This window comes from Coenobita brevimanus, chromosome 58, assembly GCF_032717465.1.
Source record: "Coenobita brevimanus isolate Jiangsu-jjx chromosome 58, ASM3271746v2, whole genome shotgun sequence".
NCBI lineage: Eukaryota > Metazoa > Arthropoda > Malacostraca > Decapoda > Coenobitidae > Coenobita > Coenobita brevimanus.
In genome coordinates, this window is record NC_137011.1 from 11039303 (window position 1) to 11065695 (window position 26393).

The 26393-nt window shown below is 40.5% G+C and overlaps 1 protein-coding gene across 1 annotated transcript in view; it reads right to left on the reverse strand.

The window, feature by feature from the left end:
- Nucleotides 1–26393, reverse strand: part of LOC145402635 (voltage-dependent calcium channel subunit alpha-2/delta-1-like) — a 440994-nt gene that overhangs the window by 240828 nt on the left and 173773 nt on the right. Inside the window, exons 10-12 of the mRNA XM_080274627.1 lie at nt 21689–21789; nt 14646–14802; nt 3556–3642 (exon numbers count right to left, since the gene is read on the reverse strand). Of these exons, the coding sequence (XP_080130753.1) occupies nt 3556–3642; nt 14646–14802; nt 21689–21789 (345 nt within the window). The remainder of the gene's footprint in view (nt 1–3555; nt 3643–14645; nt 14803–21688; nt 21790–26393) is intronic.

A 26393-nucleotide genomic window follows, 5' to 3' on the forward strand; every position in this document is an offset into this window, starting at 1 on the left:
AGACAATGGAGAGACCAAGCGAAGTGTGGGGAAGAAATTTAACATCAGTGAATCAACTGTGAGGGGTATTTATAAGAATCATGATCACATCATAAAACATGCTCATTTTTGGACTATTGTATGTTAATATGTGGTACAAAATGGGTATCTTAGGGGTAAAGATTGAGGTCATGGCACCAATTAGAACTATTTCCATAAGTTCTTCAATTCGGCTATCACGGTTTCAGCTATAGCGCAGCCATAGCAGGACCAATTGGGAGTGATAGCTGAGAGTTGAGTGTACTGTACATAAAAATCCCATACCCTATCAGTACAAACAAGTTTTAAGAAGAAACTTTACGTAGTCTATTGATTCTTTAACATCGTCTTGCATTCCTGCAATTCTTTTGCACAAATCGACTGTATATCAAGGATTAAATTCAAATTTTATGGCTTGTGAGAGAGTAGGGAGAGAGGAGAGGGGCTGGTGTGTTGTTGCCAGTTACTTAATGTTTAGTTTGTAGGATACTGTTACCAGCATTATCATAACACCGTCCACTCACTCAAAGTAGTGCTGCTTTCGGTGTCTGCCCTTTCCTCTCTTCCTTCCTTCCTCTGCTGTTCTTCTTTCCTTCATTCTTTCCTCTTCCTTCTGCCTATTGGTGACTTAACACTAAGTGACAAGCCAAATGGTTTCATATATGCCAGGAAATAATTTACTACACTGGGTGGTAACCATATAACCAAATTATTGCGCCTGGTGGTTTTGTGGGTAATTAAGGCACTCCAATCAGACTGAGCCTGTGTAGGCTTATATCCAAGGTGTGTTTGAGGTTTATTGCTCATGTAATGCCACTCAGGGATGAGTGTGGCTGTTCACTCTCATCTTAAATGTCAGGACCAGCTTGCCTGGCCCCAGGCTCATATGCTCCTCATAGGGCAACATAGGATTAGATGTTGGATGGATGGATGAATGGATGAAAATTATAACATATTGCTATTACACATATACCATACTGTACTATAAACAAAATTATGGAAAAATACCTTCATGGCCCCAGACTGAGATTGGATCACAGCTTGCCCTGCTGTGATAGAAACAAAATAAAAAATTAACACAACAAACATATAGCTTAACACATGCAAAATTAAAAAGACATATAAAAAAAATCAATAATACCTCACCTAGGAATATGCTAAAAAAGAAATAAATGAAAGGTAATTGCCAAGCACACCCAAGAGACTTTATAAATAAAATAAGGAAAATAATCAACATACCGTACATCACCGGACACCACAAGAATTACCTACATAGAGCTCAGGTAAATTAAATGTATCTATTAGTGCCATGACATTCTTAATCTACCTTAATCATATTAAGAGGCCTTAGTGTGCCCCAAGTTAGCATTATTGAGAATTCCTTAATACCCCCAAGAGTAAAAACTTCCTTATAATAAAACAAACAGCTTTGCATTTGCCAGAAAAACATAAAAACAACTCCCTAAAGAAAGCATAAAACTGTAGTCCTCAAGCTGAACGACTGCTGATGGCTTTTTCTGCCAGAGGATTTTCCTAATTTGAATAAAGCCTTTGGTGCTAGGCAGAATAAAATATGAATGATGTACAAGTGCTAAAGGGCTTTGGAGAACAGTACAGTATTCCAAAGAGATTAATGTTCAAAGCAGCTTCCACAAACAGATGGCATTAACATTTTTAAGATAAAATTAATTTTCACTTGACAATATGGTTATGCTGAATACTATACCTCAAAAGATTATCAACAAGACCCTTAAACCTTTCAGTATGACTCTATAATTTTATTTGCATCCTTTTACTACCAGACAGCTTTTATCAGGAACAAACTCTCCTACTGAAGTAGTTATTTTCTCCCCTAAGCTGAAAAAACAACTGATTGTAATAAAACTACAATACAAAAGATATAACCACAACAATGAAGAAAGAAAGAAAGATATGGACAAAGGAAGGAAGGGATACGTGTTAAGAAAACTCACTAAAATGTTACTGCATGTATAAACTACTGCATTACCATTCTAAAAGAGTGTGTTTTTCCCCAACAATATTTGATATCTAGATATGGAAAAGAGGGGAGGTAATCAAGGAAAAATCAAGACACCAACATAGAAAATAAAGAGCTCTCTGCATACTTCATTCAAGAGAAGTATGAAAAATTCACTAAAGCAAGAAGGTATTACTTTAACCCTTTGGCTGCGAATTGCCAACGGTACTCTATATTTCATACTGGTTAACATTAAACAGTTTTACTAAGCTTAAGAGACACCTAGGACACCAAAATGTTAAAAATATCATGATTAGCATTTTGGATAAGAAAAGAGGATTTCATACTGTATTCTATTCCAGCTTAGGGTATAGGATTTTACTCAGCTCCCAGAAACTCCCTGCAGCAAAAAGGTTAATAGCACTTCATTCAATCAGGCAATTCAACCATGTTTTAATTTACATAACAAATAAAACAAAGCAGTGCAGAGAGCAGGCAGAGATATTAATTTACCTCAAAATACATGTCACATATTTCTGTACAACTGAGATCAAAAGTTTGTTGACACCTCCCTGCCAGCTGTGACTATGGAAGGAATTTTATGATATATTTTGTGTAATAGAACTATAAGACTTACAAAACAAGAATATGAGAAAGGAGAAAGCAAAAGATTATGAATCGGAGGGATAATCTATGACATTCAGGGAGGAATGAGAGATATGTAATGTGGGACACAATGCTGGCAATGAACTGTTGACAAACTTTTGCTTGTGATAGTATAAACTCTGGGTGCATGACAACTGATACTAATATAAAACATGGCATCTATCACTGTTGTTGTGGCTAATTTTACTCTTCTTACTGCAAAAAGGAATGAGCCAATACCTACAGGTCTACCAATGCAGACCCTTCAACATAAAGTCGAACATTAAAGAGCAAATGTAACAGAAAATGTCTAATATTCACCATACATATATCATTCAGTTGCCACACACACACACAACAGTTAACTCAGGGGCCATGGATGTCAGATTTGCTCTATACTTCACTTTCTTAATATATCCCATTAATGCCTTCACTTCTCAAGGAAATGCAATGCATCGGCAGGATACAGATAGAAAATACACTGCCCTTACTTTGTAACATAATTACCCAGTACCAGATTTAAATTCATGTAATCTCTCTGTGAGTGCAATATCTTACATCTTCTCTTATGAAAACAAACTAAAAAGATAAGGCTATTTTTTAAAATATGGGACAAAAACTATACCACCGGCAAAGTGGATTTCTTCACAGGAACATATTATACTTTACATGTATACAAGAATCGTACCACTGTGTAACTGTTTCAATATTCTTTACCTATAACATTATCAGTTAGATATATAAAAAGGCACTAGATTAAAACACAAAGCTTCAAGAACAGTGACGAATATTTGTCATCAGACTAAGTCCCTGGCCCCTGGGAATGAGGGAACAAGGTAGAGAATCTGCACGGACATCAGAAGGTGCTGTCAACAGATGGACATTTGGAGGCATGGGACAGAGGATGAAATTACCACAGCACTCGTGTACACTGAAGTGTATTGATAAGGCTGGGAACCCTGGGGTGGTGGTTGAGGGTAGAGCAAACTGTTGTACGACTCCTGAAATAAAGCTTGGCCATTCAGGCTGGCTGGATAACATGACTGACTGGAAGTAATATCGGATGAATTAATGATTGATAAAGTAACCCTCTGAAAGAAAAGTGTTAATTAGTATAAGATCAAATATTGTCATAAATGAAACCAGTCAACTGTCAAAAACTTCACACAAAATAACTCATGCATTATACTGCCAATGCTACTGACTACAGGTATTAAGTACACCACAGGGTAATCATAAAATTAAAATAATATTATTATTTTCATTAAGTATATACCGTACTGCTGTTCTGCTTTCATCTTTAATAAAATGGTAATACTAACTGTAACTTATGAAATAATACTAGATAGTTTAGGCAATTAAAGAAATCCAATGTAAGGAACCTAAGGATGTCATAAGGCTCTGAATATATAAACAAGTTAATATCTCGCTACACCAGCCTTTGTTACGCTGTACTTATGCTTCTGTCAGACTCCTGCTTCTAATCAGACACAATAACCATATAGGTTTACCTCTCCTACATTAGATTCTGTCCAATAAACCTGAAAAAATTCTTCTTATGTAAGCAGTGCTTAAGTTTAGATACCCATGCTTAGGTTTAGATACCCAAGAAACTCCAATTAAGTAAAAGCCTACTGATATCATACTTTTGCTTATATCAAACTGGGTCTTCTTCCAATTAGTTAAGTACAATATACTGTGATGGAGCTTCCTGTGTTTGTTGATGGAGGTAAAATCAATTTCATTTCTTACCTTACTCTTTGCTCAAATGATGGCACACAAGTCACAACCTTTTCTTCCAGTTCTCATTCCAACAACTGTTGTAGCTGTCGTGAATAAATGTCTATTTCTGTTGTTCAGCCTGTTTGTCCCTTTTTTTTTTCTTAGTCCAGTTAGTCATTACTAAGAGTGGACCATCCACTTCTTTAGCTACAAAAAAATTCACGTGGTTCAGTAACAGCTTATTATTCATAGTAGTGGAAGTAGTAGTCTTTCCCTAGGCAGTCTGGCCGAACAGCCCCAAGTCCCTAAAGAAGGCCACGGCCGAGACATGGCTTTCCCACAGAGCTCTTAAGGAGTGTATGTTGTGTTGTTGGTGCAGGCTATTGTGTGCAATGCAGAATTCCATAATTTGCTTAATATTATGGGGTGCTGCATTGAATCCTGGACAGGGCTGTTTACTAATTGTAAATGATCACTGGTTGAAAGATGAATGCACACACCATGTGTACCTCAGTATTAATGTAACTGAAAAACTCTTACTAATATCAGTCAATAACTTGACTTTAGGTGATAGATGGGGGCACCCATCATCCACTCACTTGATGTACTGATGCCTACTTCAGGTGGAGGCACCCATCATCCACTCACTTGATGTACCGCTACCTACTTCAGGTGGGGGTACCCATCATCCACTTAATTGATGTATGTCTGCCTACTCCAATCTTCACCATTATCATTCTTTTCCGTGCCTGCCCCCCTCTCTTCCAATTTCTTCCATCCTTCCTGTCATTTTCTATTACTCCTCTCCGTTTCTGATGACTCTACACTGAATGACAAGCCTAATGATTTCCTGCAACCCAGGATACCATTCATAAAATAACCAAATACAGTGTAAAAGGATGATGTGGTGCTGAGCTGGGGACTCCCAGAATCACTTCCACAAACCACAAATTCTGCAACTGTGGAAGTGTGATTTTGTTGGCGGATTTGTGTTTGTGACAAATTTTACGCAAATTTGCAGTTTTGCATTTGTGGAAGTACATCTGAAAATGCAAACCTGCCTGCAAACCAGCCTGACCTCTGAGAACTTGGAATGATTTGTTTTCATGAAGGGCAACATGGACCTGCTCAAGATGGAGCTGTCTCAGTTGCGGAGGAGTCTGACTTTGATTGAGGAGTGAGGACTGAGGAGGTTAGAGCCAAGGAATAATGGTGGATTGGTGTGTCAAGTTGTCAAGTGTGAGATGTGAAGTGTAATAATTTAATTCAATTATCTACAACAGTGACTTATTTACTCTTGTTCTGTAGTAAAAACAGACTAATATACTAATATAATAATATTTAAAATATATATTTTAGTTTTCCTATAAATATAATCTTTTATATCCCATTCAGTACTACAGATAATTTCCAGACTTCATAAAGTCACCTACTGTTTGTCAGAATAGAGTAAATAATATATACTGTATATAATTGTAGTCGATGAGTAAATAGAGATGAATTTTAAACCCCTGAATGTGAAAAATATCATCCTAAACTTAATAAAATCCTCTAATGGTATCCAGAACAAAATGAAATTGATGCCATGGTACTGAAAAGGGTAAAAATGGTTTGTGTTTGCATATGCATTTGCGGAACCGCAAATTTCAAGAAGTCTACGGATTTGTGGTTGCGGAAAGTACTGAAATGGTTTGAGTTTTGTGGATTTGCATTTGCAGAAATAAATTTTCATTCATGGTGCCAAGCTCTGATGTGGAGCCTCCTATGGTGTCCATGTTAACTGGATGGAGAAATGCAAATGCAATGTCCATCCAGGAATCAAACTTCTATGAGGTCTGTTCAGAAGGTATTTGACCTTAGGCTGTAAAAAAATAAATGGTTAACCTATTGAGCTAGGACACTAATCCCCCTCAAAGTAGACCCCTTCTGACTTGACACACATAGCCTAGCACTCTCTCCACTGACTAAAACATTTTTCAAGTCAGTTTTCGGTTTCTCCTGCAGGTGCTTCGCCATGATATCTTCTCCTGGATGAACGTTGCTCAAGACATGTTGGAGTGTGCAAGTCGAGACCCAGACTTGCTGAAGACTGTTAACACTGGATATGAGACTTGGGTGTACAGGTATGACCCAGAAACCAAAGCAAAGTCATCCCAGTGGAAGCAAGCAGGGTCGCCTCAGCCAAAATAAGTTCGACAGGTCTGCAGCAAGGTGAAATGCATTCACATGTTGACAGTTTTTTCGACTATAGTGGTGTTGTGCATCATGAATATGCACCAGAAGGTCAGGCTGTCAACAAACATTACAGGTATATCCTGATATACAACACCCCTACATGTGATACCTCGGCTTAGCGACGGGGATAGAAATACAGTACCACCATACGCCACCTAACTATGGCTAAACCCCAGTTTAATGATGGGTTTAGATTTTTTTTTTTTTTACTGATTTTGATGATATTTTAGACTTAAATTCTGTGCTTTAGTTGGTTTATAAACTGTTTTTAGACTTATATTTATGTGTTTTAGTCATAGGTGGGGTGAACATTGTCATTTTGGGGTACAGTTTACCAAGTTTCATTTTTTCAAACTTTTATTTGCAAATTTTCACATTTTATTTTTGGGTTAAGGTGAGTTAAAAACTGCTTTTAAGGTTTAGTTTAGCTTGTTTTAAAGCTATTTGGGGGTTTAGGTGGGCTAGAAACTTGTTTTTGGACTCATTTTGGTGGATTTAGGACTTGTTTAGGGGTGAAACCCAAGGCTCAAAAGTGCATCCCTATACTTTACATGTTATATCTACCCTGATATATGATACCCCACATAGAGATGGGTTTTTACCTAACCAACTGCATCGTTAAACCAGGGTATACCTGTACTACCTCGACATTACTCGTCATTTTTGTGATGAAATTCGGTAGAAGAGACTGGACCTTTGGAAGGCGGCATGCTGGAATCTGCACCATGACAATGTCCCTGCCCATTCTCCTCAACTGATTCTGGAATTTTTGACCATGCATAACATCCCAAAGGCTCAGCAGGCTCCCTACTCACCAGACATGGCTCCTGGTAGCCTAGATCTCCATTGAATGGTTCCCGATTTGATACAAGAGAAGAGATCATATGAATGCAACGAAGCACTTGCTGGAGATATTAAAAACTGGCTTTGAAAAATGTCGCAGGCAGTGGAATAAATGTTACATTACTCGTGTCAAGTCAGTAGGGACCCACTTTGAGGGGGATTAATGTCCTTGCTCAACAGGTTAACTATTTATTTTTTTAGATCCTAAAGTCAGATACTTTCTGAACAGACCTTGTACACTTTTTCCCATGCCTCACTGTGGTGAGGTGCTGTGCACAGCAAGGGAACTTGGAATATCAGTTCACTGTACAGGACGACTCTGAGGTGGGTGGGTGGTGGGGGTTGCTTGCCTGCAGCTGAAAGGTCTGCTTGGCCAGACAGACTAGGGTTACAAAACAACAACTGTTGCATCTTTATTCATTATTATATACTGTAACTGTCATTATTGTTTGTCCATCTTTGAAGGCTCCAACATATCTGCATGCATCGACCATGGTCACCTAATGGCGGCTCTCCATGCTGCCTGGTCTCTAGCAACTTCCCTATTCAGTCCCTTATCCCCGAGGTCACACTTAATGACCTCAACCCAGGTCTTTTTCAGTCTACCTCTTGCAACCCAACCCCTAACATTTATACTTTTCACTTTCTGCACCCAATTATCTTCCCCCACCCTCTCCACATGCCCAAACCATCTCAATCTACATCTCCTCATCACAACACCAACAGCCGGAGAGAGCAGACGTCCCAGCCATAGCTCTTAACCTTGAGTAGTTTCAGGAATTTTGTCTGTCCTGTCTCCTAGGGTCTTTCTTTAAATTTAAAATAATGAAAGTTAGTAGACTACCAAAAATGTAAAGATTTGTTGGCTATAGTATACATGAATGTTTGTGGTTTATTCGGTAACAGCTGTTTTGGTACTTTACATTAAACATGGCCGAAAATGTAAACAGTGAGGGAATGGAATTTCAAGGATTTGATGCTAATACTAATGTCATGGACCTGGTGAAAACATTAATTATGAGGATTAGTGAACTCGAAAAGAAAGTAGAGAATCTAGTGATAAAGGATGTGTCAGTAAATACGGAAACCACCATACAGAGTCTGATCCAGTCCAATGAAACAGCCAATGAAGAGATTAGGAATTTGAAGCGGGAAAATGTTGAACTGAGGAGGAAACTAGAAGAGAGTACTAATAAAACGGAGAAGGTGAGTAATGTATTAGAAGAACATAAGGCAAAGTGGGCACACGTAGAAGAAGAACAGAAAGAAGTGGTCAGCTTAAGAGAGATCATCCAGGAAGAAAGGGAAATGAACAAGAAAGAAATGGAAGAAAATGTAGTGAAAATACTGAAGAAAAAAGAGAAAATAGTGAGAGAAACTGTAGAAAGGAACAGATGTGTGGTAGTATTTGGAAACAGGGAAGAGGAAGAAAAGGTTAGGTTCGTAAGACTCGAGAGAGACATGAACATGGTGAGAGGAATATTAGGCAAGATTGACCCCGAAGGAGACAAGTGGGTAAAAGAAATTGAGGAAGTAAGGAGGATAGGGCCTTATAAGAAAGGGGAAACAAGACCAATGAGAGTCAAGTTTACATCAGAAAGTGTAATAAATGAGATACTTAAAGTGACCTGGAAATTAAGCAAAGAGGCGGGGATGGAAAATATTATAATAAGAAAAGATCTGAATGAAGAAGAAAGAGAAGTTTTAAAATCATTAAAGGAAGAAGTAAAGGAAAAAATGATAAGAGGACAGAGGAAGAACGTAATACTTTTTTTTGGAGAGTATTGGATATGAAAGTAAGGAAATGGTATTTAAGGAAATAGAAGTGAAGGAAACTAGGGGGGATGGTTGTGAAAGATCAGAAGTTGAGGAAGTGGTACGGACAGAGAGTAGGAGAAAAGAGGGTATTAAAAACGTCAAAAATAATTTGAAGGTGATATATACTAATGTTGATGGTTTCATATCGACAAGGATCGAAATTAATGATTTCTTGAGAGAACATGAACCTGATGTCATGTGCTTTGTAGAGACCAAATTAAGAGAAGATATTGATGTTCATTTGGGAGATGGTAAATACAAACTGTGGAGAAAAGACAGAAAAGAAAAAAAGGGAGGAGGAGTGATGATAGCAGTGAAGAACAACATAAATGTAGATACTGTGGAAATGGGAGAAGGCAGGGCTGAAGTGATATATATGAAATTAGAAACTGGAGAGAATGTTAAGAGAGATATGGCGGTAGTGTATGTTCCCCCAAAGACGAGAGCATGGAAGGATGACGAATACCATGAGATGTTGTCAGATATGGCTAGCTACTTGCAAAAAATAATTGAGAAAAGCAATAATATAATTTTGGTGGGTGACTTTAATTGTAAAAAGGTGAACTGGGAGGAATGGTACTCGGGAGGTGGCGAGGATTCGTGGGGCACTATGTTATTAAATATAATAATGAATAATGTGATGACGCAATGGGTCAAAGAAGAGACACGGTTTCGAGGTGAGGACACACCAGCAAGGTTAGATTTACTGTTCACCAAAGAACCCGATGTAATAGAATCATTGGAATATCTCTGTCCTTTGGGAAAAAGTGATCACGTGGTCATTGAGTTCCAGATGTTAATAGGAAACGTTGAGCTAAGAGATGAGCTTCATAGACAGGGAAGATACAACTTTGGCAAAGCAAATTTTACAGGATTGAGAAACTTTTTTGAAAATGCTGATTGGAGAAAATTCAGAGAAACAAGAGAGATACAAAGGAAGTGGGATATCTTTCTAGACCTTTATAATTTGGGAGTGGAAAAATTTGTACCAAGAGTAAGAGGGAAAGAAAACAGGAAAAAGGAGTGGTTTAATAGAAGGTGTATGATAGCAAAAAAAGAGAGAGATAAGGCATGGAACAATTGGAGAAAGAGAGGTAACGACAGAACAAAGGAAGAATATAAAAGAACAAGAAATGAATACACAAGAATACGTAGAGAAGAAGAAAGGAATTTTGAAAAAGGTTTAATTGACAAATGCAAGGATGAACCCAAACTGTTTTATAGATTTGTTAATGGTAAACTGAAACAAAAGGAAGGAATCACCAAGCTGAAAGTAGAAGGAGAGGTCTTTAAGGATGCGGCAATGCAAGCAGAAATAATGAACAAACGTTTCCAGTCAGTTTTCACTTAAGAAAAGGAGCTTGTGGAAGGGGAGGGAGTGATTAGAAATGTTCCGGTGATGAAAGATATAAAAGTGGAGGTACAGGAAGTGTATAAATTACTGGAAACTCAAGATGTAAGGAAAGCCCCAGGACCTGATGGAATTTCTAATTGGGTACTGAAGGAATGCAGAGAACAACTGGCGGATAAGATTCACAGCTTAATTGTATGCTCACTGGAAGAGGGGAAAGTGCCAAAAGAATGGAAGAGGGCAAATGTGGTACCAATTTACAAGGGAGGAAACAGGGAAGAACCCCTGAATTATAGACCAGTGTCTCTAACCAGCATGGTCGCAAAATTGTGTGAGAGAATCCTGAAAGACAGATGGATAAAATATCTGGAAGAGATGAATATTTTGGCTGAATGTCAGTTTGGATTCAGAAGTGGAAGGTCATGTGTTTCAAACTTGTTGAGCTTTTACTCAAGAGCGATTGATGTGGTACAGGAGAGAGATGGTTGGGTGGATTGTGTGTACTTAGACTTAGAGAAGGCCTTTGACAAGGTACCTCATAAGAGACTAATGTGGAAACTAGAATATATAGGAGGACTAAAGGGGAAACTTCTGGAATGGATGAGAGACTTTTTGAGAGACAGACAAATGAGGACAGTAATAAAGGAAAAGATGTCTGGATGGAGGGAAGTAACAAGTGGAGTCCCTCAAGGCTCAGTGTTGGCGCCAGTAATGTTCCTGATTTACGTAAATGATATGGTAGATGGAGTGAACAGTTATGCAAGTCTGTTTGCTGATGATGTAAAGATCTTGAGGAAGATAGAGGTTGAGGAGGATTGTAAAATGCTGCAGGAGGATTTGGATAGGATACACAATTGGAGCCGGACGTGGGAAATGAAATTTAATGTAAAGAAATGTAAAATATTGGAAATGGGTAAAAGTACCAGGAGACCATCACTGAATTATTTTTTGGGTGATGAATTTATCACAAAAAGGAGAGAAGAGAAAGATTTGGGAGTGCTGGTCCAAGATAGTTTGTCACCAGAAAAGCACATTAACAAGATAGTTGGAGAGACTTATAAGCTCTTGACTAACTTAAGAGTAGCATTTCATTATATGGATGAGGAAATGATGAAAAAATTGATAGTGGCCATGATCCGCCCCAGGTTAGAATATGCAGCGGTAGTGTGGTCCCCACACAAAAAGAAAGATATAAACAAGATTGAGAGAATACAAAGAACAGCAACCAAGATGGTCCCCAGTCTGACAGACCTGTCATACAGAGAGAGGCTGGAAAAACTGGATTTGCCTTCGTTAGAGGAAAGGAGAAAGAGGGGAGACATGATTGCAGTGTTCAGGACCATGGTGGGAGTAGATAAAATTGACAAAGAAGATCTGTTTGTATGGGATAAGAGAGCAACAAGAGGACATGGAATGAAATTGAAAAAGTCAAGCTGCTTGAAGGATATCAAGAAATATAGCTTTCCTTACAGAAGTATAGACTTATGGAATAGCATGGACAAAGAGATTGTCCAGTCTAAAAACATAAACGAGTTTAAAGTTAAATTCGACTTATTGAGAAACAGCGACGGAAACCCACAAGCATAGTACATTCCGTGTATATCACAATTAGGTATATGCTTAAATATTTGGAACGACTTAGACAAAGAGGTGGTGCATGAGAAAAACATTCATGTGTGTAAAGGTAGACTTGATAAATGTGGATATGGAGACAGGACAACACGAGCATTGCTCAATTCCTGTATACTACAAATAGGTAAATACACTCCACTCCCATCTTACCACTCAACTCTTCCATCATAAACCTAGCCCCCCCCAGGCCTCACACTCAGGGACGCACTGGACATCCACCTAATCGCTGTCATTTCTGTATGTTTGAGCCTGTTAATATCCTCTTCCTTTACTGCCCAGGTCTCACTGCCATATAACATTACACTCCAAACACATGCTGCATACACGGATCCTTATGCACAGAGGGAGAGCCCTCTCAATGTCAGGAGAGGCAAGAGCTCCCTGAACTTCTTCCAACCACTCCTCACTCTAGCCACAGAGCTAGCTCCAGCCCCACCTCCGGCACATAACATGTCTTCCAAATAACAAAACTCTTCCACACACTCAAGAGACTCACCAGCAAGTTCAATCCTTTCATGCCTGACAACCTCCACCTGCTCTCCCTGATACACTGCATACATAAAATCAGCGTTATTATCTTGCAGTCTACCTCTAATACCACTACATCCCTTATGCACTCACTTATCACAGACGCTGCATGATATGAAACTAATTCCCACGCACTTGTGGCAAATCGCACATGGTGATCCTCCCTCTTTGACAGTAGCAGCCCTGGAAACCATCGTTTTTGTTTTATCTGCATTTACTCTTAAGCCCTTGCATCCCATACCATCTCTCCACTTCCTAAATCTTTCCTCCGCCTCCATTTCATTCTCTGCAATCAACACCAAATCATCAGCGTACAACATCTCCCAGGGGAATCCATTCCTGAAGTCACATGAGAGGGCTTCAAGTACCATGATAAACAACAAGGGGTTCAAAACTGACCCCTGGTGCACACCAATATTCACAGAGAACTCATCACTCAAATCTCCATTCACCCTTACGTTGGTGCTCGTACCCACATACGTGGTCATAACCATCCCATCCAGCTACTCCTCGATCCCATGCATTCTCGTTGCCTACTTCACCACCTCTCCAGGGACTCTGTCAGAGGCCATCTCCAAATCAAGAAAAACAAAGTACAGTTCCTTCTTCTTTCCTATATATTTTTCCTGAAGGTGTCAAGCAATGAATATGGCATCAGTGGTCCCTTTGAGTGGCATAAACCCAAACTGCATCTCATCAATATTCACTCTTTCTCTAGTCATACCTTCTAAAACTCTCTTCATTACCTTCAATATCTGGTCTAAAAGCTTTATGTCTCTACAATTTCCTCTTTCTAGGGCATCGCCCTTCCCCTTGTACACACTTATAATCACACTCTTCAGCCAATCATCTGGGACAATGTACTCATTATCAAGTCAGTGACTAACTTCACTCCAATATATCCTGTGGCTTTCAACATTTCAGCTGTCAACCCAGACACAACTACTGCCTTCCCCACATGCATCCTACTTATTGCCCAGCTCAACCTGGATAAACTTACTACTTGCAAACAAGCTCTATTGATGTTGTCTGCTTTATCCATCATCCAATTTCTCTTTGCCCCATCAGATTTGTAGGAGCTTGGAGACTATGCCTTTCACTCCCAAAATTTAAAGCAGGTAATCTGTCACTCATCCCTCAGTGGTGCTGGGAAACCAGTAAACCCCAACTGTCACTTGAAAGTAGATTCTTATAGATTAAATCCAGCTGGAATGCCTTCACTCACAAGACCACCAGGTGTCTAAAAACTGTATGTGGATCATGGGACTATGCACTACACCAGTACTGTGAGCTCACATATAAATTCCATTTCCACAACGCCATTCATACATAGCGTGCACAGCTATTGGTTAGGTTAAAAATTTTGTCATAATGTGTGTAGACAAGACATAATGTGAACTGCATTCCCCCAAATGCCCAAATATGGTACTTCCAGCCACTGCACATGGCCCTCCTTCCCACAGTCACAGCACATAACCACTCACAAGCTACTGCGCAGCCTTCCTTCCTCCGTTCCTCACTCCTCCAATCTCCCTCACACCAACACCACCTACTTTCAAAGTTCATTTCAGTATTGGTACAGTAAGTTATGTGTTTAGATATGTATTTATAAATGTATTAGTGTACTGTATTAAACTCCCTTACAAATGTTTGGTATTTTTAAGGCCAATCTGGGGAAAATCAGGCAGGCTTAGGGAGGTAATTTGGAGTGACAATGGGGAAGCTGCTGACCAAATCTTTTTTTCTCATAGGCTCTGCATCTTCGAAATCGCTATTTTCCATAATGCTCAGTGTACTGCCAACCAAACAGCCACACTATGGACAAATTCACTTTTCACAGTATGAAGAATCACCTTCGATCAAATTTTTGCTTACCTGTATCATGGTCCTCACACTGCTCTTTGTGGTGATGATGGCATAGCGTCCACCAGTAGAGCATGCCATCTGTTTCAAGACAGCTGTGGGGATGGGATGTGGACCTACAGCAAAAGTGAAGATCCGAACTGATTGCGTGTAGTTGTCTGCTCGGAACCTAAGGACAAGAAATTAGTCTTTCTATCTTTGATGAATTACACTGTTTCTTATTCTATTCAATTAATACACTCCACAAACATTCATCAGTCCCATTTACACTGCTCTTACTCTTGATTATTTACACTCTGCAATGGTCATTAGGTATAGGTATTTCTTGAGCAAGCTACTATGAATGCATTCATCCATAGCTTCTGTTATACTGTGCAAGATATACAGTATCCTATGTTAGATATTATTTAAGGATACTGAATATCATATTAATGGCATTTATGTTCCTTTTTTTTTTCCCCCAGAGCAAATAACTATATTGTATATACCTGAAGCTATGATGATTTATTTTCTATCTATTTATAATGATATGCCTTCTTCCCATCGGGTTCCCTTCCTCCAACTCATAACGCCCTCACTTGTACACCTCTCCACCCCATTCCTGCACCTCTCCCCACCACCATATTTAAACTTCTATCCCTCAACATTCCAGTACTTGATTTATTTATGTACTTTAATCCTTTGACTGCTAGAATTTCTCCTGATGTAGCAAAATCATCTACATGTACTGTTAACCTAAGTAAAATTCAATGTATATCAGCACAAGAAAAAAAAATGTATATTGGAGATTCTTTGAAGAATGAAGAATAAAGAAGGGACTTTAACTGTGTTTCTTCCACATCACACAAATGCCATATCAAGGTTTCACATTCTAATATTAAGTTCTCATTATATAGTAAACCCTCAATTTAACACACACCGATTTAACAAATCCTGATGTAGCACACAATTTCTTATCTGTTATCACTGTCTGATATGGTGACCAGACATAGGTAAATTCTATTAAATTACAATATGCAGGTATCAGTCTCTTTCATTTCTTTCATTTGTCTCATTCTACTATGTTACCTGTATGCAAAAATACAGGTTACAACAAGATTTTGTTGTTCAAAGGAGACTATTCTGTTATCTAACATAATTCCATGTGCGATTTAGTGATAACGTGCGTAAAAATGGGGACCCCAATATCCTAAAATAGGGATCTTCAATTTTGCCCAAGATTCAATTCACCATAGCACAAAGGGTATTGTATGAATAAGTATGTGGTCTGTCTCTCCCTCTATTTAATTTTAATGACTTTCAAAAAAATGAGAAAAATGAGAAGCCTGACGATACTAAATCATTCAATGGGATCAGAGTGGCATCTTGGAATGTGGGTAGTTTGAAGGGTGGGGCAGGGTAAGTGGTCGAGGCAATGAGTAGGAGGTGGGTGGATGTTGGCTGTGTACAGAAGGTTAGATAAGGGGGAGGATCAGCCAGAACGATTGTCGGGAGGGACTGTCAGTATAAGATATTCTGATGGAGAAGGACAAATGGATATGGTGGTGTGGGTGTGCTAGTTAAGGAAAAGTGGGTGGAATCTGTCATGAAATGAATTAAAAGTGAATGAAAGGATTATAATAGTGAAAATTTTGTTCAACAGACTCACATTTTCATTTATATCAGTGTATGCTTCACAGGCTGGCTTGGATGATGTAGAAAAAGACAGGTTCTGGATGATGTAGAAAAAGATTGATTCTGGGATAACTTAATAAGTGTGGTATGTCATATGAGGATGATGAGATTGTAGACTTGGGAGGGGACTTAAATGGTCATGTAGGTGAAGCAGCTCAAGGATATGAAGGGGTACATGGGGGATACGCATCTAGTATGAGAAATGGGGAAGGGGAAAGGATACTCGAGTTTGGGGAGGCAATGAACATGATTGTGTGCAACATGCATTTTAGGAAAAGAGAGAATAGGTTGATTACATATGCAGTTGGGGGAACAATAGTCAGATAGACAATTTCCTGGTCAGGAGGGCTGATATGAGGTTGATGAGGCATATTAAAGTTTAGATCAGATAATGAAGGTAATGGAGAGAGTTTTAGAAGGTATGATTAGAGAAAGAGTGAATATTGATGAGATGCAGTTTGGGTTTATGCCAGGTAGGGGGACCACTGATGCCATATTCATTGTTCGACAGCTTCGGGAAAAACAGATTCGTAGGAGAAGGGATCTTGATTTTGTGTTTGTTGATTTGGAAAAGGCCTTTGACAGAGTCCCTAGAGAGGTGGTGAAGTGGGCAATGAGAAAGCTTGGCTTGGAGGAGTGGCTGGTTAGGGTGGTTATGGCCATGTATGTGGTTGCTCACACCCAGGTGAGAGTGAATGGAGATTTGAGTGATGAGTTTTCCATGAATGTTGGTGTGCATCAGGTGTCAGTCTTGAGTCCCATGTTGTTTATCATGGTACTTGAAGCCCTTTCACGTGACTTTAGAAACGGACTCCCATGGGAGTTGTTGTATGCTGATGATTTGGTGTTAATTGCGGAGAACAAAAGGGAGGCGGAGGAAAGGTTCATGATGTGGAGAGATGGTATGGGGCAAAAGGGTTTACGAGTAAATGCAGATAAAACAAAAGTGATGATATCTAGGGCTGGTGGCGGTACTGTCAAAGACGAGGGAGAGTGGCCATGTGCAGTTTGCCACAAGGGCGTGGGAAGTAATTCCATCTTGTGCGGTGTGTGTGATAAATGGGTGCATAAGAGATGTAGTGGTATCAGAGGTAGACTGCGAGATAATGCTGATTTTATGTGTACGGCATGTAGGGGTGAGCAGGTGGAGATTGTCAGACGTGAAAGGATTGAACTTGCTGGTGAATCTCTTGAGTGTGTGGAAGAGTTTTGTTATTTGGGAGACATGTTGTGTGCTGGAGGTGGGGCTGGAGCTAGCTCTGTGGCTAGGGTAAGAAGTGGTTGGAAGAAGTTCAGGGAGCTCTTGCCTCTCCTGACATTGAGAGGGCTCTCCCTAAGTGCTAAGGGGTCTTTGTAAGCAGCATGTGTTGGGAGTGTAATGCTGTATGGCAGTGAGACCTGGGCAGTGAAGGAGGAAGATATTCGCCGGCTCAGACGTACAGAAATGACAATGATTAGGTGGATGTGCGGTGCATCCCTGCGTCCAAGGCCTGGAGGGGCTGGGTTTACAATGGAAGAGTTGAGAGGTAGGATGGGACTGGAGTGTATTGGTGTTGTGATGAGGAGAGGTAGATTGAGGTGATTTGGACATGTGGAGAGGATGGGGGATGATAATTGGGTGAGGAAGGTGAGAAGTGTTAATACTGGGGGTGGGGTTATGAGGGGTAGACCGAGAAAGACATAGGATGAGGTCATTAACCCCTTAAACGCGGCCGTGTACAGTCGCGCCCCCCCGAGTGGTGGGGATGTATCGAGGTCTGAGTACCTGTAGGAAAATATTTGCCAAAAATCAGAGATTAACCCTAGAACATTATACTTGGCATGGCAGACAGTACTTACATTCAGCTTTCTCCAGAGACAGGTGTTGAGCCTTCGTGGACTACCCAAGGACTTGTGGAGACTTGCAAAGTTGGGTAACCAAATCTTCACTTTCACACCTCCAGCAACCCGGTTTTCCCTCTACCACAGCCTCATTCTGTCACAGTAAACTTTATACTACAACGTAAAGGTAGTTAGGAATCCGTATTTGTACAATAAGCACCGAAAATAAGGCTAAAATCAACGAAGCGTACGGCCGACATGCAGTGCGGCGGCGGTCTTCCCGTCACTCAACAAACATTTCCATTTTCACAGCTAAAAACATGTATACTACATTATTTTCAATCATATTACTTCCCAAAAGATCACCACGGCGCGCTTTTTATTCTGCCTTACGCCCGTCACTTTATTCTCGTTCCTGTCGGCCGCTTGCACTGACTCGGAAGAGCTAGAACTCGCCATAATGTCACTTTGAAAGCCTGCGGTAAACTGATGCTAAACAGGGGCAAACCGTGAGAAAAAAAGCTAGTGTTACAACTGGGGAAACAAGCGTTTCTTATTAGCATAAACTGCTTGTGAGAGGAGAGCGTAGATTTACAGTTCTGAGCACTCAGAGCACTGCCATGTATCACAGCCAGGCTGGCAGGGGCAGTGGTGGGGGGGGGACGGGGGAAAAACGTGATACTTGGCAACAACGGAGGTCAGTGGTACAAAGGTCAAGTGTGCTAAAAGTAGCTAAAGGGTGGTGGTACTGATAGACAATACCAGCTGGAGCCTGCCTGCCCGCGGTTATTCAAAATTTACTAGAATCGCAAACGCGACGCTCCGCCGTTATGTCCTTTTTGCCGAGCGTCGCAAACGCGATGATCCGCGTTTAAAGGGTGAAGTGTGACCTTAGGGTTAAGGGACTGAACAGGGAGGCTGCAATGGATCGTGCAGCGTGGACAGCCGCCATTAGGTGACCAAGGCCGACACATGCAAGCATGCTGGAGCCTTTAAAAATGAAACGAAACGAGGACTGTGTGCAGCAACACAAATTATTGATAAGCGACATGGTGCTTCGGGAGCAGGTGATGAAGAAAAGGACCTATGAACCTAGGAGGAAAATATGGAAGTTGAAAAACCAAGCAGTAAGGGAAGCTTTCTACAGTGAGATGAATAGAGTGGTGGCTGAAGAGGGACCTGCTGACAGAAGTGCTAATGAACAGTACAGGGATCCCAAGAACGATCTCCTGAGACTTACTGATTCAGTGTGTGGTTGGGTAAGAGGGCCCACCAAAACAAAAAGTAACATGGTGGTGGGATGAGGGTGTAGAAGCTGCAGTTAAGAAGAAAAGAATGATTTTCCAGGAATGGAAAAGGGGTGGTAACAAAGGGGAATACTTGGCTGCCAAGCATAGGGCTAGAAAAGAGGTATGCAGGGCAAAATCTGAGTCTCAGAGACATTTTCTGGATGATCTAAATGGTGTTGAAAGGAATATGATACTTACGGTGGTAAATCAGACGAAGAGAGAAAACAGTGATATCATAGGTGAGCAATGAGTGAAGAATGAGGAAGGTAAACAGTGAGTATGTTAAAGATGCCTAGGGAAAGTATTATAACTGGCTGCTGAATGAGAAGTTTGACTGGAACAGGGAAGGCTTGGAGTCAGCAGATCCAGTGTTTGGCTCTTAGCCTTTGATTGATGCTGTTACTATGAGCAGGGCAACAGGTAGGATGCAGGTGGGGAAGGCAGCAGATGTGTCTGGGTTGACTGCTGAAATGCTGAAAGCCTCAGGAGATGTACGAGTGTGATTAGTTACTGATTTGATAAATACAATTATATATGAGTGTGTTCTCCCAGATGATTGGCTGAAGAGTTTGATCATATTGTAAATGTGTACAAAGGGAAGGGTGATGCCCTGGAATAAGGAAATTATAGAAGAACAAAACTTTTGGACCAGAAGTGAAGGTACTGGAGAGTTCTAGAAGGTATGATTAGAGGAGTAAATATTGATGAATGAGATGCAGTTTGGGTTTATGTCAGGCAAAGGAATCACTGATGCTATATTCATTGTTTGACAGCTTCTGGAAATATATATATGAAAGAAAAGGGATCTGTACTTTCTTTTTGTTGATTTGGAGAAGGCCTTTGACAGAGTTCCTAGGCAGGTTGTAAAATGGGCAATTAGTAAGCTTGGGATCATGGAGTGGCTGGTTAGAGTGGTTATGGTTAATTATGCAGTTGCTCACACCCAAGTGAGAATGAATGGCAATTTGAGTGATGAGTTTTCCATGCATGTTGGAGTGCATCGGGGTCAGTCTCGGGCCCACTGTTGTTTATCATGGTGCTTGAAGCCCTCTTATGTGATTTCTGAAATGGACTCCTCCCGGAGATGTATGCCAATGAGTTGGTGTTGATTGGACAGAATGAAAGAGAGACGGAGAAAAGATTTTGGAAGTGGAGAGATGGTATGGGGCAAAAAGGACTGAGAGTAAATGCAGATAAAACAAAGGTGATGGGTTGGTGGTGGTACTGTCAAAGAAAAAGAAAAGTAAAAGGAAAGTGGCCAGATGAGATCTGCCACAAGGGCGTGGGAAGTAATTATATCTTGTGCTTTGTTTGTGATAAGTAAGTGCAAAAGAGATGTAATGATATTAGAGATAGACTGTGAGATAACGCTGATTTCATGTGTGCAATGTGTCAGGGAGGGCAAGAGGAGACTGTCAGGTGTGAAAAGGACTGATCTTGCCAGTGAATTTCTCAAGTGTGTGAAATAGTGTTGTTACTTGGGAGATATGTGTGCTGGAGGTGGGGCTGGAGCTAGCTCTGTGACTAGAGTGAGGAGTGATTGGAAGAAATACAAGATGCTGTTGCCTCTCCTGATATAGATAGGGCTCCCCTCTGGAGTGTATTGGTGTTGTGCTAGGGAGAGGTAGATTGAGATGGTCTGGGCAGGTGGAGAGGATGGGCGAGGACAAATGAGTGCAGAAAGTTAGAAGCGTTATCTCTGGGTGTGGGGTTGCAAGAGGCAGAACAAAAAAGACCTGGGATGAGGTCATAGAGTTGACCTCAGGGATGAGGGACTGAATAGGGAGGCTGCCAGAGATCAAGAACCCTGGACAGCCGCCATTAGGTGACCAAGGCCGACACATGCAGGCATGCTGGAGCCTTTATAAAGGAAACAAAACGAATTGACGATATATTGTCCGTTGTCTTTTCTGTCTTTTTTCCTGCTATTAGTAGAAACTTAACAGGCAGAGTAGTATCTTCCATTATTATCTATGAAACACATTTTCCTAGTTACTCCCATTTTACAGTACCAATTACAGTGAAAAATTTGTGACATTTTGATGTATATCCCTGACATAACAAAGGAAAGCCTGTGCTACCAGTTTCTTTGTCATCCAACTCTTTATTGCCCCATCAGGAGTGCAGGTGGTCCAGGCCTAGACTACATAGATCAGACATTTACGGCAACACCGAGTACCTGCTTTCATCTGCTTGCAGCACCTTAACCTAATAGATCAATAGGTACCCTCAGATCCTTTGGCATCCATACTACAAAAAAGAAAGACTAACTTCTTCAGAACTTCTTCAGGCCACTCTGTCCCACCATCACTGAAGAGCATGATGGTCTTGACGCAGTTAGAACCCTCACCCTCTTTCCTTGTGCCCTCAAACTGTGCGGAGTGAAAAAAAAGAAGAAAGTGTACATAAATTACCAGTTATCGTCACCATAAACCCCATCATCAATATCACTGTCATGTTCCCCCTGTTCCCCACTGTAAATAATAATAATAATAATACTGTAACCTAATAATATGAATATGAATATGAAAGTGAATAAGAATATTAATAATAATAACCAGAACAATGTAAAATTGTCCAAGGACAATTTTGATAAAGAAAAACTTCCCACAACCACCGCCTCTTAGAAGCCAAGCTATAAAGGGATAATGAGTTCAAGATCATCACAGTCTACAAGTCTATAAGTCCACCAAGTTTGATGGCTCTAACTTTAATCTTTCATGGAAAATTAAGTGACATCCAAAATATCCAGAAAAGTCCCAATTTTTGACCTCAAGTGAGATCAAGGTCACTGATCTTGTGTATGCCACCTTAGGACATCAAAGTCTATAACAGCATTTCATAACTTGGGGCACTAGAATCCTCAGAGGGTGCTGAAATCAATTTTAGGGGGTGCTGGAAGAAGCTGCATACTGTATAGGGTATTACAATATCAATGTTCGTAGTTGTGATGCAAACATATCAAAGAGATATTTTTTATAAGAGAACATTTTTATGGGGCACACATTTTTTTATTTTATTTTTTTGAACCATGTTATTACATTTTGGCATGGTGATAAAAAACAAATAAAAATTGAGCAAACAGGCACACACTTCAGTAAGAAGTCTGTATCACTATGTTCTGTGGACATGTTCAGATGTGTACTCTCGCTCAAGTGCTATGTCTGGAATGAGGCTGCACCACTTCAGGCAGTAGTAGTAAAACAGCTGTATTGTCCACATCATGAACTGCACCTCCACTTCAAGTTACAGCAAAATCACTGGAAGGTAATCTCTCTCCCTCATTTATTCTCCATTTCACTCACATAATTCTCTCCCCCATTAACTCTCAGTCAATCATAATTCTCTCTCCCATTAAGTCTCAGTCAATCATAATTCTCTCTCTCTCTCTCTCTCTCTCTCTCATGCATTGTGCATCAGTAAACTAGGAGACTGAAGTGATGATGCTATCTATCTATCTATCTACTGCCAGACGCCTTAATCCTGTAAGGGACGGCCACAAATAACTCACCTCCATGTCATCCTGTCCCCTGCCATTTCACTGCCCTGCTCCCAGCTCACACTCCCTTTTCTCATATACCTCTCCACTCCATCCCTCCATCTCATCTTTGGCCTTTCCCTCCCTCTCCCTCCCTCCACCTCACTCACATACCCTCTCCTCGTCAGTCTCTCGCTAATTCCACAATTAAAAATACCGGTATATCTCCATTACAAAAACCATGATATCTGTCCTGAAATAAACGGGAAAACAGTAAGTAAAGTAACCTCAACCTAGCCTAACCTAACTTAGCCTAACTTTCATGCTGACAGAAATTTTTACCTTACTGCATCTGATTTCCAAAAGATGAGAGTACTACAAAAATGTATGAAAAGCACAAGTCTGTGGCCAATGTGATTAAAAGAATACTTTCCTTGGCTGACTATAAATTGAACACACATTCTCATTACCTCTGTCTCAGAAGGAGCAAGAAGACTGTGTTCATCTGCATCTGTTTGTTTGTTGTTCACTTGTTTGTTTCTTTAACATTACTTAAAAAGTAGTTGTCTGCCTTTAATGAAGCTTTTGTGGAAAGTTACCTATGATAAACACAATCAAATTTTGAAGGTCAAAAGCCTAATTTTGCATGGTACTTTCTGCTCCCACCATATTTTTCTGTCTTGCTTACAAGTTTGTGTGATCATGCAATGCTGAAGTCATGCAAGTGGAGTGATGAATATGTCACACATGGCTTCACTGCATTCCTGGATAGAGGAAGTCCAGAGCAGGCACAATGTATAAGCGGCCATTTCATTATTTGCAACTCGAATTTGAAGCCTGCTAGACTCCAAAGACACCAGGTAAAGCATCCAGTAGAAAAAGAAGAGACTCTCAAAGCCTTACAGGTCAAAAGTGTTAAATATGATCAGAAAAGTACACTACCCCAACTTAGATTCAAGCCAGCTCAGAAGCCCCTCCTGCAAGCTTCCTATGAGGTGGCATACCAGTGCCTCAAGGAAAAGGCTTCACATTCAGCTACGAAAAACACAGTTAAGCCATGCACCATTTGGATGGTGAAACTAGTTCTGGGAATGGAGACAGCCAAGAAGATGAGGGAAGTGCCTCCATCCAACAACGTCATTGCAGGGAGAGTTGATGATATGAGCTGCGACATCTTGGGCCAGGTTGTTCAGGAGATTAAGGACAGTCCATTCTGCATCAGCCTGCATATGAATGAATCAATTAATGTTTCCAACATGAGTCAACTGACTGTGTACACTCGGTACATCAAGGATGGTGAAATAAAGACGAGCTCCTCTTCTGAAGGGCTTTGTAAACAATGAGCAAGGCAACAGATGTATTCTGATGCTTGGATGAGATTTTTTAGAAGCATCAGATCAAGTGGGAGATGGTAGGGTTGGTCTGCCCAGATGGTGCCCCAGTGATGATAGGTAACAGACCTGATTTCACTGCTTTGGTAGAGGAAAGAGTACCAGATCCCATCATGAAGCACTGTTTTTTCCATCACCATGCTTTGGCAGCAAAGACATTGCCAGTTGCCACCTTATCTCGAGGAAGTTTTATCTGTCTGTGCTCAAGTTGTGAATTTCATCCGGGGTCGTCCGTTAAACCGGAGAGTGTTCAATTTGCTTTGTGAGGAAGTGGAAGTGAGCATCAAGTCCTTCTCTTCCACATGGAAGTGTGGTGGCTCTCACATGGGAAAGTCCTAGCCTGTACTGCTGAGCTCTATGTTGAAACTGCAATATTCCTCCGAGAATAACATAATAACTTTGCTGAAAAATTTGAAGACGAAATATTCATCCTCTTTCTTTCCTATTTGGCAGACATCTTCAACCATTTGAACAACCTCAACTTGTCCATGCAAGGTGCAAGTCCTAACAGTCTTGTTGTGCAGAGAGGGGAGACACCCTCAAGATTTCACTCTGGAAACATTAACTCCAAGAAGGGAATGTGGGAAGCTTTCCAATCCTGGATGAGAAGTTGGGGGATGAACAAGTCAATCCCACGGTCATAGAAAACATCACTGCTCACCTCTCCCAATTTCAGACCACCATGACACAGTACATTCCCAAGGATTATATATTCCCAGAATGGACTCGGCAGCCCTTCCTGGCAGACATGAGCGATACTGACAGCTTGAAGGAAGAGCTTACTGGTTTGCAGGCAAAACAGGGTTGACTGACAATGTTCCATTCATCACCACTGTGTGGCTTCTGGTGTAACCAGTTGGAAGCATACCCTGGACTGGCGAGAGTGGTGCTAGATATGAGCATTCCATTTCCAACTACATATCTGTGTGAGAAGGCATTCTCCACAATGCTGCAAATCAAAACAATACCCAGAACTGCCTTCAAGGTGGGCTGCTTCATGGCTGGCTATGGCCAACATCAAGCCTTGATATGAGTAACTTGCCAGACAAAAGTAAGAACAAAAATAACACTGATGAGTGTATGTTTGATTACCTTGCTTTCCATGTTTGAGTATGTTTATCCATGCTTTTTCCTTTTTTTGTTTTCCATTATATTCTTACTGGTTTTGCTTAGTACTGTTATCCTTGATATTTTGTTTCTGGAGAATGTATAAAATAAACTGTCAACCAGTACTTAACTTTAATTACTTTATCTTTGTAGTAGTGTTCCAACTGTAGTAGTGTTGCAACTGTAGGAGTGCAGCACCTGTAATCCCAGTAACCACATGTAAGGGGGTGATGGACTGCGAGACCTTACTACAGAGGGTATTGAGGTAGGAAAATGCTAAGAAACGCTGGTATATAAGCCCAACAAGTTTGGTGACTCTAGCTGTAGTCCTTCATGGAAAATTTGGTGACATTCAGATTATGATGAAAAGTCCCAGTTTTTGACCCCAGGTAAGGTCAAGGTCACTGGTTTTGTGCATGTCACCTTAGGTCACCACAGTCTATAAGTCAACCAAGTTTGGTGGTTCTAGCTTTAATCCTTCATGGAAAATTAGGTGACATCCTGAATATCCAGAAAAGTTTAAAATTTGGACCCCAGGTGAGGTCAAGGTCACTGATCTTGTGCAAGTCACCTTAGGTCATCACAGTCTACATGTCTACCAAGTTTAGTGGCTCTAGCTTTAATTCTTCATGGAAAATTAGGTGACATCCGGAATATCTGTAAAAGTCCCAATTTCTGACCCCATGTGATCTCACAGAATAACCAACCAATTAAAATCATATTCCTTCCATCCTGCATCCGCATTAAGGCTATTTTGTAGTACAATTTCAGCTTCCCAGCTTAAGCAGTTCTAGAGATAGTGTGGCTGACTCACTTTTCTGAGATCTGGATAATATCTGTAGATCTGCTGACAGACTGCCATCACATCTGGCCAAAAGAAGCAGACAGCTGTCCGACTAAGTTGACCAACTCTGAAGACTCAATGTCAAATGGCCTTTGAAATATCACAATTTTAAAATAAGTAAGAAAGCTAGTAATAATATAGGTAAACAATCATTTA